This window comes from Hylobates moloch, unplaced genomic scaffold (genome assembly GCF_009828535.3).
Source record: "Hylobates moloch isolate HMO894 unplaced genomic scaffold, HMol_V3 SCAFFOLD_15, whole genome shotgun sequence".
Lineage (NCBI taxonomy): Eukaryota > Metazoa > Chordata > Mammalia > Primates > Hylobatidae > Hylobates > Hylobates moloch.
The window spans coordinates 49,497,193-49,511,483 of NW_026652290.1; the positions used below are offsets into that span (position 1 = coordinate 49,497,193).

At 50.5% G+C, this 14,291-nt stretch overlaps 1 protein-coding gene across 1 annotated transcript; it reads right to left on the bottom strand.

Annotated features, from left to right (window-relative positions):
• Positions 1–6,959: 6,959 nt before the first annotated feature.
• Positions 6,960–10,886, bottom strand: PLD6 (phospholipase D family member 6). Its single transcript, XM_032177455.2, has 2 exons — positions 10,387–10,886; positions 6,960–7,561 (listed from the first exon to the last, which is right to left on the bottom strand). Exons 1-2 carry the CDS (start codon positions 10,811–10,813, stop codon positions 7,314–7,316), a joined length of 675 nt encoding a protein of 224 aa, XP_032033346.1. The 5' UTR covers positions 10,814–10,886; the 3' UTR covers positions 6,960–7,313.
• Between the last annotated feature and the right edge of the window lie 3,405 nt (positions 10,887–14,291).

Here is a 14,291-nt window from a genome sequence, read left to right on the forward strand (position 1 = left end):
CTGTCTCTACTAAAAATACAAAAATTAGCCGGGCGTAGTGGCACATGCCTGTAGTCCCAGCTACTTAGGAGGCTGAGGCACAAGAATCGCTTGAACCCAGTAGGCAGAGGTTCCAGTGAGCCAAGACTGCATCAGTGCACTCCAGCCTGGGCTATAGAGCTAGACTGTGTCAAACAAACAAAAAAACAGTATGGTCTTGGCATAAGGATAGACATTGATAAATCAGTGAAACAGAACTGAGAGTTCACAAAAGGGTTCTTATATTTATGGTCAATTGATTTTGAACAATAATGCCCAGACCATTCAGTGAGGAAACAATAACCTTTTCAACAAATGGTACTGAGACAACTAGATATCCACATGCAAAAGAAAATGAAGTTGGGCCTTCTACCTTGCACCATACACAAAAATTAACTCAAAACGGATCACAGACCTAAGTATGAGTGATAGGAATATAATATACAAGAATGGCCGGGTGCAGTGGCTCACACCTGTAATCCTAGCATTTTGGGAGGCCGAGGCAGGCAGATTACTTGAGGTCAGGAGTTCAAAACCAAGGCTGGCCAACATAGCAAAACCCCGTCTGTACTAAAAATACAAAAATTAGCTGGGCGTGGTGGTGGGCACCTGTAGTCCCAGCAACTTGGGAGGCTGAGGCAGAATAGCTTGAACCTGGACGGTGGAGGTTGCAGTGAGTTGAGATTGCACCACTGCACTCCAGCCTGGGCAACAGAGTGAGACTGTCTCAAAAAGAAAAAAATTATATACACGACAGAAGAAAACATAGGAGCAAATCTTTGTGACCTTGGGTTGGGCAATGGGTTCTTAGCTATGACACCAAAGCACAAGCAACAACTATAAAAATATTAATAGATTATACCAAAATCAAAAGCTTACATGCTGCAAAGAATTCCATCAAGACCTATCAATCACCCAAAGAAGAGAAACATCATTTGCAAATCACTTTTTTTTTCTTTGAGATAGGGTCTTGCTCTGTTGCTTAGGCTGGAGTGCAGCCTCAATTTCCCAGGCTCAGGCGATCCTCCCACCTCAGCCTCCTGAGTAGCTCAGACTACAGGAGTGTGCCACTATGCCCAGCTAATCTTATTTTTATTTTTTTATTTTTTATTTTTGGTAGAGACAAGATCTTGCTATGTTGTCCAAGCTAGTCTCGGACTCCTGAGGTCAAGCTATCCTCCCGCCTCGACCTCCTGAAGTGCTGGGATTACAGGCGTCGGCCACTGTCCCCAGCTTGCAAATTGTGTATCTGTGAAGGGATTCTTATATACAAAGAGCTCTTAAAACTCAGCAATAAAAAGACAACCCAAACAAATGGGCAAAGGATTTGAATAGACATTTCTTCAAAGATGACATACAAATAGCCAATAAGCTCATGAAAAGACATTCATCATCTTTAGACATTAGAAATGCAAGTCAAAACCACAATGAGATACCACACCCACTAGAAGGGCTATGATCAGAAAGTTAGATCATGCCATATGTTGGCAAGGATGTGGAGGAAAAGGAACCCTCATTCACTGCTGGTGGGAATATAAAATGATACTTCCATTTTGGAAAAAGTCTAGCAGTTTCTCAAATGATTAGTGTTATATGACCCAATAATTTCACTCCTAGGTGTATACTAAAGAAATGAAAACATGTCTGTGCAAACACTTGTACACAAATGTTTATAGCAGCATTATTCATAACAGCCAAAAGATAGAAATAACCCAAATTCCCACCAACGAATGAATGGGCAAACAAAATGTGTTATCCATACAATGGAAACTTAGCCAAACTAAGAAATGAGGTGCTGAAACATGCTGCAGCACAGATTCCCTTGAAGCATGACACGAGGTGAAGATGGCAGAGACAAAAGGCTGCAGAGAGGATTCCATTTCTATGAAATGCCCAGAGTAGGCAAATCTATGAGACAAAGTAGACTAGTGATTGCCAGGAGCTGGAGGGTAGTAAGGAATGGGGAGTGACTGCTACTGGAACAGTGTTTCTTTTTGGGGTGATGGTTACACAACTTTGTTAATATACTAAAACCCACTACTGAATTTCATGCTTTTAATGTGCAGATTTTATGGTATGTGAATCTCGATCAAGTGTGTTTTTAAAAACTGGGTTGGATCCTGGCAGCTCCCATCAGTGCTGATTGCAGCCAGCAGCCTGAGGCCTTTAGTGACGCCTTTCTTCAGCATCTGCAGACAGCGAAAAGCAGAGCTGCAGGTTGAAGGCTCAGAGTAATGGAGAGAGCCCTAAAATGAGTAAGAATAGGTGCAGGCAGGGCCTGAGTGGTCACTAGAAAAGAGAAAGCGGAGTTGGTACCACCACATACATCCACCTCATGCCTTATTCTGAAATTTGAGTGTGAGAATACATATCGACACATAAGCGTCGGCTGTGGTCTTGAAAAGAGTCATGTGGAAACCCATCACCTTAAGATTTTTTTTTTTTTTTTTTGAGACGAAGTCTCGCTCTGTTGCCCAGGCTGGAGTGCAGTAGTGCAATCTTGACTCACTGCAAGCTGGGCTTCCCGGGTTCACGCCATTCTCCTGCCTCATCCTCCCGAGTAGCTGGGACTACAAGCGCCCGCCACCACGCCCGGCTAATTTTTTTTTAGTAGAGACAGGGTTTCACCGTTTTGGCCAGGATGGTCTCGATCTCCTGACCTCGTGATCTGCCCGCCTCGGCCTCCCAAAGTGCTGGGATTACAGGCGTGAGCCACCGTGCCCGGCCACCCTAAGATTTTGAGTGTAAGGATCTTCATGATGAAATTTCTGAAAATGGTCCATTCTTAGCTTCAATTTCTGAGGCTGGAGAAGAATCCTCTAGTAGCCATACTGTAGCAGCTGCCCTGAGTCAGCACCTCCACTTGGACCCAAAGTAGGATGTCTCTCATGCATGTCGCTCCCAGCGACACCAGAAGGGATCCGCCCAGGGCTGCCTCTGCTGCTCATTGTTAATGCCTCTAAAGTCATCTCCATGGTTCTTTGGGCTTCATCTTTAAAGGATTCAAGTGACTGAGACTATCCCAGAAAACTCTGCAGCTAGTGAAACTAGAGTACAACTAAGAACATTTTCAGACCTCAAGTGTGGATGACCTGGGCATAATCTCACAAACTGATGGGACTGCAAGGATTGTAAACTGAAATTGACATGAATATACTCTGTTGGATCAGACTAAAAAAAAAAATTGGGCCAGGCACAGTGGCTCACACTGGTAATCCCAGCACTTTGGGAGGCCGAGGCGGGCAGATTATGAGGTTAGGAGTTCGAGACCAGCCTGGCCAATATAGTGAGACCCCCCGTCTCTACTAAAAATACAAAAATTAGCCGGGCGTAGTGGTGGACGCCTGTAATCCCAGCTACTCAGGAGGCTGAGGCAGGATAATCACTGGAACCCGAGAGGCGGAGGTTGCCGTGAGCTGAGATAGCGCCACTGCACTCCAGCCTGCACGACAGAGAGAGACTCTGTCTCAAAAAAAAAAAAAATTGTGGGTTGCTTTAAAAACCTATAGAACAGGCTAGGCGCGGTGGCTCACGCCTGTAATCCCAGCACTTTGGGAGGCCGAGGCAGGCAGATCACCTGAGGTCGGGAGTTCAAGACAAGCCTGGCCAACGTGGCGAAACCCCGTCTCTACTAAAAATACAAAAAAAAAAAAAAAAAAAAAAATTAGCTGGACTCGGTGGTGGCACATGCCTGTAATCCCAGCTACTCAGGAGGCTGAGGCAGGAGAATCGCTTGAACCCGGGAGGCGGAGGTTGCAGTGAGCCAAGATTGCACCATTACACTCCAGCCTGGGGGACAAGAGCGAAAACTCAAAAGAAAACAAAAACTCTATAGAACCAACATAGTGCTTTAAAATATGGCATCGTTGCATTGGTTCATTCCAACAACCTAGGAATATTCAACAGTGTGGGCAGACTGTTAAGGGCATATGGTACTATCAGAATTTTTTGTTTGTTTTGAGACAGAGTCAAGCTCTGTCACCCAGGCTGGAGTGCAGTGGTGTGAGCTTGGCTCACTGCAGCCCCCACCTCCCGGGTTCAAGCAATTCTCCTTTCTCAGCCTCCCGAGTAGCTGGGATTACAGGTACACACCACCACACCCAGCTAATTTTTGTATTTTTAGTAGAGATGGAGTTTTGCCATGTTGCCCAAGCCGATCTTTTTTTTTTTTTTTTTTTTTTTGGAGACAGAGTCTTGCTCTGTCTCCCAGCCTGGAATGCAGTGGCGCGATCTCGGCTCACTGCAAGCTGGGCCTCCCGGGTTCACACCATCCTCCTGCCTCAGCCTCCGGGGCAGCTGGGACTACAGGCGCCCGCCACCACACCCGGCAAATTTTTTGTATTTTTAGTAGAGACGGGGTTTCACCGTTCTCAGCTGTATCACTGCCCACATAGTTAAACACATTGAATCCAAACCACTAAGCTGATGAGAGCCCCTCCCAGGAGAAGAGGGCAATTAGAGGGGAATCTTCCTAGAGCCTCTTTTGTGACTGCTGAGCCTACCTGGCGAATTTATTACTTCTTTTAAAGTTTCTCTCTGGGAGGAGCCAAGACAATCTTGTAGGCAAAAAGAGGCTTCAGATGACACACACACTACACAAACCCCTCCCCAGCCCTCATTTTCAGCGAACCCCTGCCTTCTAGCATCACTCACCTCAGGTGTTGGAGCAGAGGCCGGCCTGCAGTTCTAGGGTCTCCTGGGCATGCCTGCCTGTTACTGGCACAGCAATCTTTGTGTGTGGGCCAAGGATCTTCTATACTTCTATATTTTAATAACGGTCTTCCAAGATCGGGTGTCTGATGAGCAGGCACACCCAGCACAGTTTCAACAAGCAATTTATCCCCTAGTGTGCAGGCTCCTCCTTCCTTACAGGCTCAGTACTATGGAGTCACAATCTTCCCAGACGTTGCTTATTGGTTGTTAGGTGGGGGCTTTAGGTTTTTTTTTTTTTTAGGGTTGTCTTGCTGCATTTTGTTACAGCCCACAGTGCATTGCAATCTTAGTCCGCTTAAGGGCTCTTCAAGTATTTGACCTATGACCTAAGTAGCTAGGCCGGCTGGTAGGAACAAAGCGAGCTATTTTGCAGGCCAGTAAACTTTCATTTTAAACTTTTTTGGTTCGGATGAGGACAACTAAGGAAGGGGGAAGGGGGCAGAGGGGGAAGCCGACAAGGCATTGGCTAGCCTGAGGGGCCTAGTACATCCCGTTTCTTCCATAGTTTGCTGACCGAAGCCGATTCAAGGCACTTTTGTCTTAAAAATGGACCACTGTATACCTTATTTCCTTCACCCAAATAACAGCTTAAAGTTTTACTCCTGAGTCGCCTGTTCTTTGACCAACAGTTTCTAAATAGCTGTATACTGCCCCCCAAAAAAGTTATATTTAACAAAGAGTAGCCCCTATTTGAATGATTTCGCAGCAAGCTAAGGCAAAGACACGCAGCGCTCACATGCCAGAATAAGAACATGTTTATTCAGATGTGCCAGAAGTCCAGGGTCATGCGGCTTCACATTTAGGAGATGCTTTACAAGCTCTCCCATTTTCTTTTCAGAACATACACTGTGGGAATTCACAAACTAAAACAATTTCTGGTGACTTCCAATCTGTATACTTTACAGCTTCAATTGAATTTTTTTAAAAGTTAACTTCCAAGCTGGCTTGCCTAATCCTGTGAGTCAAAGGTAACCCTAAAAAGGAAAAACACACAGCACTGAAGGGTCTCTGGGTGATAATGTCAGCGTGGGCTGGGGAGGTGAGACTAAGCATATGGCTAGCAGACCACAGGATGGGCCCTGGGGCTCATCATACAGAAATATGACAAGATGGTGAAGTCACTTCTTCAGATGTCATTGGAGCTATCTGTATATGACATACACATTATAAACAAATAACCTGGAACATTTCACAGTGTACACCTGTTCTACCTGGGAATGCAAACCCTGAGCTGCAAATAAGAACACAGATGTGGGAGACACCACGGCCTGAAGCTGCTCTCTTCCCTCCTCTCCTCTCCTCTCCTCCAGTCCCGTGATGGGTTATGCTGAGCCAGCAATGTGCACGCACCAACTCCACAGGTGTTAAAGGTAAAGTCACTTCCAAACACACAACAAAATTACCTTAAACATTAGGACGTTAAAAGTTAAAAGCCCAGCCGGGTGTGGCAGCTCACACCTGTAATCCCAGCACTTACGGAGGCGGAAGTGGGTGGATCACTTGAGGTCAGGAGTTTGAGACCAACCTAACCAACATGGTGAAACCCTGTCTCTACTAAAAATACCAAAAAAAAATTAGCCAGGTGTTGTGGCAGGCACCTGTAATCCCAGCTACTCGGGAGGCTGAGGCAGGAGAATCGCTTGAACCCAGGAGGCAGAGGATGCAGTGAGCCGAGGTTGCGCCACCGTACTCCAGCCTGGGCCACAGAGTGAGACTCTATCTCAAAAAAAAAAAAAAAAAAAAAAAACAAGTTAAAAGTCCAACATGGAAATAGAAACAGCTGCTGGCCATCAGTCCTGACAGACCACGGCACTTACTACCCAAGGACAGGCTGCTGCAGAGCTTGGCACTGGTGTGCATACTGGTTTTAAAGAGCAATTATACAAGGAAGCAAGGGAAGAGCCAGCCTTTGGTGGCAATGACGCTCATGGGGTTGCCCCGAAGGCTGCTTTTGCCACCTGCACCGCACACTCACATCTTCCCTTCCTCCTGACTTCCATTTCCTTTCCCTACTCTGAGGACCGAGCCGTGACAGGGGCAGACTGTGAGGGACAAGGAGACTGTCGGCCCCAACCAACCCCAGTTGTGCCACATGGAGAGAGGGACGAACTCTCAGGGAGATGCTGAAAGGGCCCACGTCAGCCAAAGCAGAAGGGGCTTTTCTAGAATCAGGGAAGGGAATGGGATGGACCTGGTAGAGGCACTGTGCCTTTTCTGTGCTGTGGCAGAAGCTTCGATTCCAAACCAAGATACGGACCACACTCCTGAAAACACCCCGTGGCAGGTCGTGACTGAAGTTATTTTGGCAAAGGGGCAAAAAAAAGGTCTGGTCCGAAATAACTGACCTGAAGTAACAGAAATTTCCCTTTCCTAACCTTCTTTAGTTCAATTTAGTATTCTAATAGACGAAACTTTAACGATTTTTTTCTAGTGCTGAGGTCTCCCTTCCTCAGAACGCACAACAGCCCACAGGGAGGGCTCAGCCCCATTGTTGGTTAGGTTTGGTTTTGGCTGGAGGTGCCGCAAGTTCTGTGCCATGAAAGCAATCTCCCTCCAGCTCTGGAGACAGGCGGGGCACAGCTTCAGTGACTTTTCCTTTTTTGTGGGAAAAAGATATACTTTGTAGGGTTAAACTCTTCCCAGAGATGCTCAAATTCTTCCAGAAAAAGCCGCACGTACTCGTCGTCCTCCGTGATGAGAACATTCTCCCTGTTGTTCTGGATGGCTTGCGTGGTCCAGTTGAGTGAGCCAGTGATGAGCACCCTCTTGTCCACGATGGCAAACTTGTGATGCATGTAGCCCAGGTCTTGATCATGCCGGACCTGGATCCCTGCAGAAAGGACAAGGTGATTTCATTCCATGCAGGAGTCCCGCCTCCAGTGTGGACTGTTCCTGGGGCTACTGGCTTTACTATATGTTTCCAGTTTGGCGGGCCAGGAAAGCCCGCCACGCTTTCACAGAGTGGTGGCGGCTACGCTCCCAGGAGGGATGCTGAGAACCACAGAGAGGACATCACACACAGGGCCAGAGCATCACACACAGGCTATGGGGGACTGGGCAGGCCGTGGTCTGGGTGAGACCTCCGAGTCTATGCCAGCCAGTATGTCCCTTCAGGGTTACTGGTTGCTGCCAAGGCTGTCACTAACCCAGTCAGAGGTGACCAGGGCAAAGACAGCGTGTGAGCCTTCAGGTTCTGACTCTTCCACAGCTAAGGCTGAGAGCCGTGCCCACTCTGCCCAGAGAGGCCCTGGTGTCTGGGAGCAGAGCCCAATTTGCTGGCACAACCTCGGCCACCAAGGCAGGAAGGGCCCTAACTAACAATGCACAAATGAATTCTCCTCTTCCGCAACCCCCTGCTTCCTTCACCAAAGAACCGGGCATCCCGGCCTCTGCTCTTCCCAGCTTTCAAATTCCTCTTGGGAAGGGTCTGTGTCTGTCTCCCCTGGAATAACACTGCCTCACTCACGACCTGCTCAAGGAATGAGGCCGTCAGAAATGGGGCTTAAAAGAAGTTTTAAACAGGCTGCCATGAAACACAGTTGCCAGATTTTCCAAATCAAAATACAGGACATTCAAGTTAAATGGAATTTCAGATACAGAGTAATCTTTGAAGGGAAGTGTGTCCCATGGAGTACTGGGAACATATCCTAAAAATCACTCCCTGTGCATGGAACTCATTTAATTGTGCCCCCTGAATTGGGCCTGGCAGGATGAAGACGCGGTGGCTTCCTTACCTCGGGGAGCCAGCCCTTCTCACACTCTGGCCACTCCTCCAGCACGTCCTGTCAGCACAGCCCTCCAAACACATTCCTCCACACGGTGGGCAATCTAAAACCCCACCATTGCCGACACCTCCTGCCTCCGCTGGGATTCACTGCCCACCTCCCCGTCCCCTCCCTGCGGCCTGCCACCTCTGGCCACAGAGGACTTCCTGCCGTTCCTCACAAGTCAGTCAGTCTGTGACCCAGGGCGTCTGTGCTGCTGCCCCTTCCAGCCGCATGCCTCTCCCTCTGGACAGTCCACTCGTGTCAGCAAGGTCCCTGCCCTGAGTGTCACTGCCCCTGGGCAGCTGACCTGGCCCACGCCACTTCCTCCCACACCACTGCCTCCTTACCCTGCTTTATGAAGTTTTCTTAAAACTTCATAAATTTAGGGCCCTTAATTTTTTAACTTCATTAATTTAGGGCCCTTCGTAAATTTAGGGCCATAAATTTAGGGCCCTTCTTAGTGCCCTAAATGAAATATTCGTGACTTAGCTGGCATCTCCGTGGGAACCTGGCCTTGTGCCCTTGTGCTCTAGGATGTTCCAGCTCCTCACAAATACTGGCACAGAGGGGACATTCCTTGAACAGATGAATGCCACTGGACAGCCTCGAAGTCAGCGAGGACGCTGGGAGGCCATCGAGGGGATCCTATGGGACCTTGGTCTAGGGGCCCTTGAAGGGTCTTCACCAACCTCAGCTTCTACCACTCTAAAAGCAACTCAAACAGAACTGTACTGTGCACGCCTGGAGGTTCCCAAACCTCCCGTTAAAATGACCAACACATGGGAGGACAGCTCTTCTGGCTGCCCCAAAGAGGAGGAGACATCCTCAATATGAAAACCACGTGCCCCACTCTGCTCCCACATGGCGTGCAACATGCCCCACACCACCCAGAGCAGGGAGGGACCCTGGCTGACTCTGGAGAGGCTGCTCTGAGGCCCAAGTCAACAAGAGGCTATGGCTGTGCAGAAGGAACAGCGCGGCGGTGACCACTGCCCAGCCTGGACAATTCCCAGGGCTCCACACGTCTCTCGGTCACTGCGACAACCAGAATTACCAGATCCAACGGTTGCACGTGCAGGCGTGACTTTCTGGGTGCCAGAGTGATGGAGACAGAGAGAGGCCCAAGAGTCTGTGGGTGCAAATACACAAAAGACAAGAGCAGGCTGGGCCGCCGAACTGGGCCAGGATGGGCTGAGAATCCTCAGGTGGGACAAGAATCCCAATTATTCACATTTCCTGGTCCCTTCTGTCCCCACCCCATGAGAGAGGGGCCCCCGCCAGAGAGAGATGTGTTCCCCTCCTTTCGCAGCTGGGAAAACAACCGAACGTCCTGGCGCTGCTTTCCAGAACATATGTTTAGGTCTCCCAGAGCCCGGTGGCCTGAGATTCACTCGGCGGCAGGTGGCCGCCTCTCCCCAGAGCCCTTCCAGTCTGGAGGTCCAAGCACAACCCTGGCGTCCAGCTCCCCGGCCAGCAGGATCCAGGTTACCAGAGGCCGTCCGGGGGTCTCCGGCAGCCTGTGGGAGGGCGGGCCCGGGCTGCAGCAGTCACGAAAACTCCGCTGGCGGCGCCCAAGGAGTTGCTAGGGGAGCCTGCTCCGCCTCTAACCGGGCACACGCAGGCCCACCTGCTTCCAGCATGCCGGGACAGGTCACTTAGAGAACCGCCCCCACCGCGGAGGCACCGACGGCCCGGCTCGCTTATGCCCGCGCAGCCGGCTAGACCTTCTGTGGGGGCTCTGCTTTCTCCGCGTTACACCACCCCGACCCCACAAGGCCACGAGGAAAGTAAATGAGGCCTCAGCCCGTCCCCAGACCCCCTCCCCTAAGTGTCCACCTTTGCCTAGGACCCCGCGTGGGTCAATCCGCCTGGACCCCGCCGGGCCTACCTGCCTTGCGCAGCAGGCCGATTTGCGAGCCGTTGAGGGCCATGTAGTCGCAGTCGGTGACGACCCGCACTCGCACCCCACGCTGGTGCAGCAACTGCACGGCGCGGCCCAGCTGCGGGCTGGAGAAGGCGAACAGGCAGAGCTCCAGGCTGGCGCGGGCGGCCAGCAGGGCACGCAGCAGGCGGCTTAGCGCGCTCTCGCCGTGGGGCAGGCCACACGGGCAGCCCTCGGGGAGCCCGGTCAGTGCCGCGCCCGGAGCCCGCAGCAGGGCCTCGGTACAGGTCACCTGAGACGGGAAGAACAGCACCTCCAGCCGTGGCCGCCGCCGCCTGGACCGCAGCCAGCGCAGCACCCAGGGCAGCGCCTCCAGAGCCAGAACCAGGCCCACAGCCGCCGCGGCCGCCACCTGCCAACGCAACAGCCCCATGCCGCCGCTGACCCGGGCCCCAGGGCCACTCCGCCGCAGCCGAATCTGCGCGCCCCCAGCACTTGACCGCCAGGCCACGCCCCCGTCACGTGCCGTCAACGGCCACGTACCAGGCCACGCCCCCGTCACGCCCCACCAACGGCCACCTGCAAGGTCACGCCCTCAGCCCCCGAGGGCCACGCACTAGGCCGCGCCATGCCCCCACAACTGTCACGCACCAAGCTGAACCCACCCCTCCCACCGGCCCGCTCCCAGACTTCACCGGGTGACCACGCCTCCCTCCACGCGCCAGGCCACGCCCCCCGCCATAGGCCCCCTAACGCCAGGCCGCGCCGCCCATTTTCCTTCCAGCCAGGCGCCCGGCACGCCCTCCAGGTTCCACCTCCCACCACGTGCCAAGCCGCGTCCCCAAGCCCGCGCCACCAGGCAGCACCTGCACACCCGCGGGCCACAGGCCCTAGCACACCTGTCATCTGCCCAGGCCAGAGACCGCTCTCCGCCCTAGAAGTCACAGCAACCCCGGCTTTCCTCGCATGGAGCACAGCAGAGCTGCTCGGGAAATGTGGGGTCACACCTTCACTGTCTTCTCGGGAGCAGCTAGGCTGGGCTGGGGAATGACCTGGGAACACAGATAATCAGGGAATCAACACAGCTGGAGGCAGCATTGGAAGCCAGCGTACTGGAGGCGGTGGCGGGAGTGGGGATGCCCAAGCCCAGAGCTAGGCCCCTAAAGGGTTTTTCCCAGCCCAACAGGATCTCCGGCGTTGTTGGAAGGCCTGCCCTGCTTTAAGCATAAGCAGAGGAAGAGACTAAGGCACTGGGCCGGGGGCATAGGGAAACGGGGCAATGTGGTGTTCTGGGCTGGATCCTGGAACAGAAAGAAGGCATTCACGGAAAAACTGGTGAGAGCCAAATAAAGTCTGGAGCTTAATCGCATTGTACCAGTGGCAGTTTCTTAGCTTTGACAAATGTATGAAAGGAATGTAAAAGGTTAACAAAGGAAGCTGCGTGGGGGTAAGTGGACCTCTCTATCTTCGAAACCTTTCTGTAAATCAAATTATTCTACATTAAAAATTTATTAAAATATTAAACTTGCACCTTCCATATGATCCATCTATCCCACTCCGAGGAGAAAGGACGGGATCCATTAACACAAGCACGTGTCCTGGCAGGCTTATGTGCCTAGAACAACCCAAACAGGCGTCAGCAGGTAAATAAGCTTTTATATATCTATACAAGGGAATGCTATTTAGCAATAAAATAGAATGAAGTGGCCTGGCACCGTGGCTCATGCCTGTTATCCCAGAACTTTGGGAGGCTGAGGCAGGAGGATAGCTTGAGTTCAGGAATTCGAAACCAGCCTGGCCAACATGGTGAAACACTGTCTCTACCAAAAAATACAAAAATTAGCTGAGTGCGGTGGCATGTGCCTGTAATCCCAGCTACTCAGGAGGCTGAGGTGGGAGAATCGCTTGAGCTCTGGAGACTAAGGTTGCAGTGAGCCAAGATCATGCCATTGCACTCCAGCCTGGGTGACACAGCAAGACCCTGTCCTCTCCCCCCCCAAAAAAAACAGTACTCATATATGCTGCAACGTGGATGAATTTCATTAATACTGAGTGAGAAAAGCCAGACAAAAAGAGTACATACTCTATGATTCCATTTACATAAAATTCTAGAAAATGCAAACCAGACTGAGGGAAAGCAGACCAGTGTAGCCTGGAGGCCAACAAAGCCACAAGGAAGTGGAGTGCTGGATGTGTGTTTATCAGCTTGACTGTGATGGTTTCACGGGTATACACATATGTCAAATTGTATGGTGTAAATAACTAAAATGTATGTCAGTGATTGTCAATAAAATTCTTTTTTTTTTTTTTTTTGAGATGGAGTCTTGCTCTGTTGCCCAGGCTGGAGTGCAGTGGCACGATCTCAGCTCACTGCAACCTTCACCTCCTGGGTTCAAGCAATTCTCCTGCCTCAGCCTCCCAAGTAGCTGGGACTACAAGTGCACACCACCACACCGGCTAAATTTTTTTTTGTATTTTTAGTAGAGACGGGGTTTCATCGTGTTAGCCAGGATGGTCTCGATCTCCTGACCTCGTGATCCGCCTACCTCGGCCTCCCAAAATGCTGGAATTACAGGCGTGAGCCACCGTGCCTGGCGAATAAAATTCTTAACAAAGAAAAAGAGCACTTGAGTTTAGTGCTGGCTCCCAGGCTTCCTAGCTGTATGGTCTAGGGCAAGTTGATTCATCTCTTCTGAGCTTCACTTTCCTCATCTAAAACGATAATGAGAGGAGGGACTTGGAGTTGTGGAAGTATAAAGAAGGACTCAAATCCCTCCAGAGAGGGATAAACAGAAATAAAACTGGGGGAAAACAGTTTTCAAAAACAGCCACTTCAGGGCTGGAAATCTACCAAAGGCAGACAACAAAATGAGAAGGTTTATTTGATTTTTATTTATTTTTTGTCTTCCAGTGTCTATTTTTAACTTTGTGAGTATATAGAAGGTATATATATTTATCGGGTACATGAGATATTTTGGTACAGACATGCAATTTGTAATAATCACATCAGGGTAAATGGGATATCCATCACCTTAAGCATTTATCCTTTTTCGTGTTACAACATTTAGTTATTAGTTAATTTATTTATTTTTATTTTATTTATTTTTTTTGAGATGGAGTCTTGCTCTGTCGCCCAGGCTGGAGTGCAGTGGCACAATCTCCGCTCACTGCAAGCTCTGCCTCCCAGGTTCACGCCATTCTCCTGCCTCAGCCTCCCAAGTAGCTGGGACTACAGGTGCCCACCACCACGCCTGGCTAATTTTTTGTATTTTTAGTAGAGACGGGGTTTCACCATGTTAGCCAGGATGGTCTCGATCTCCTGACCTCGTGATCCGCCCGCCTTGGCCTCCCAAAGTGCTGGGATTACAGGCATGAGCCACCGCACGCGGCCTAGTTTTTTATTTATTTATTTATTTTTCAGATGGAGTCTTGCTCTGTCAGCAGTGACATGATCTCGGCTCACTGCAACCTCCGTCTGCCAGATTCAAGTGATTCTCCTGCCTCAGCCTCCAGAGTAGCTGGGATTACAGGCACCCACCACCACGCCCGGCTAATTTTTGTATGTTTAGTGGAGACAGGGTTTCACCATGTTGGCCAGGCTGGTCTCGAACACCTCACCTCAGGTGATCCACCCGTCTTGGCCTCCCAAAGTGCTGGGATTACAGGTGTGAGCCACTGTGCCTGACCATTTGTGTTTTTCATTTTTTGAGACAGAGTCTCGCTCTGTTGCCCAGACAAGAGTGCCATGGGGCCATCTCAGCTCACTGCAACCTCCACCTCCCTGGTTCAAGCGATTCTCCTGCCTCAGCCTCCTGAGCAGCTGGGATTACAGGCACCTGACACTACACCCAGCTAATTTTTGTACTTTTAGTAGAGATGGGGTTTCACCATGTTGGCCAGGCTGGTCTCGA

Coding starts and splice junctions, on each gene's coding strand:
- PLD6 (XM_032177455.2), bottom strand. CDS start 10,813: ATGGGGCTGTTGCGTTGGCAGGTGGCGGCCGCGGCGGCTGTGGGCCTG. Junction 7,562..10,386: donor CGGCCTGCTGCGCAAGGCAG/GTAGGCCCGGCG, acceptor TCCTTTCTGCAG/GGATCCAGGTCCGGCATGAT.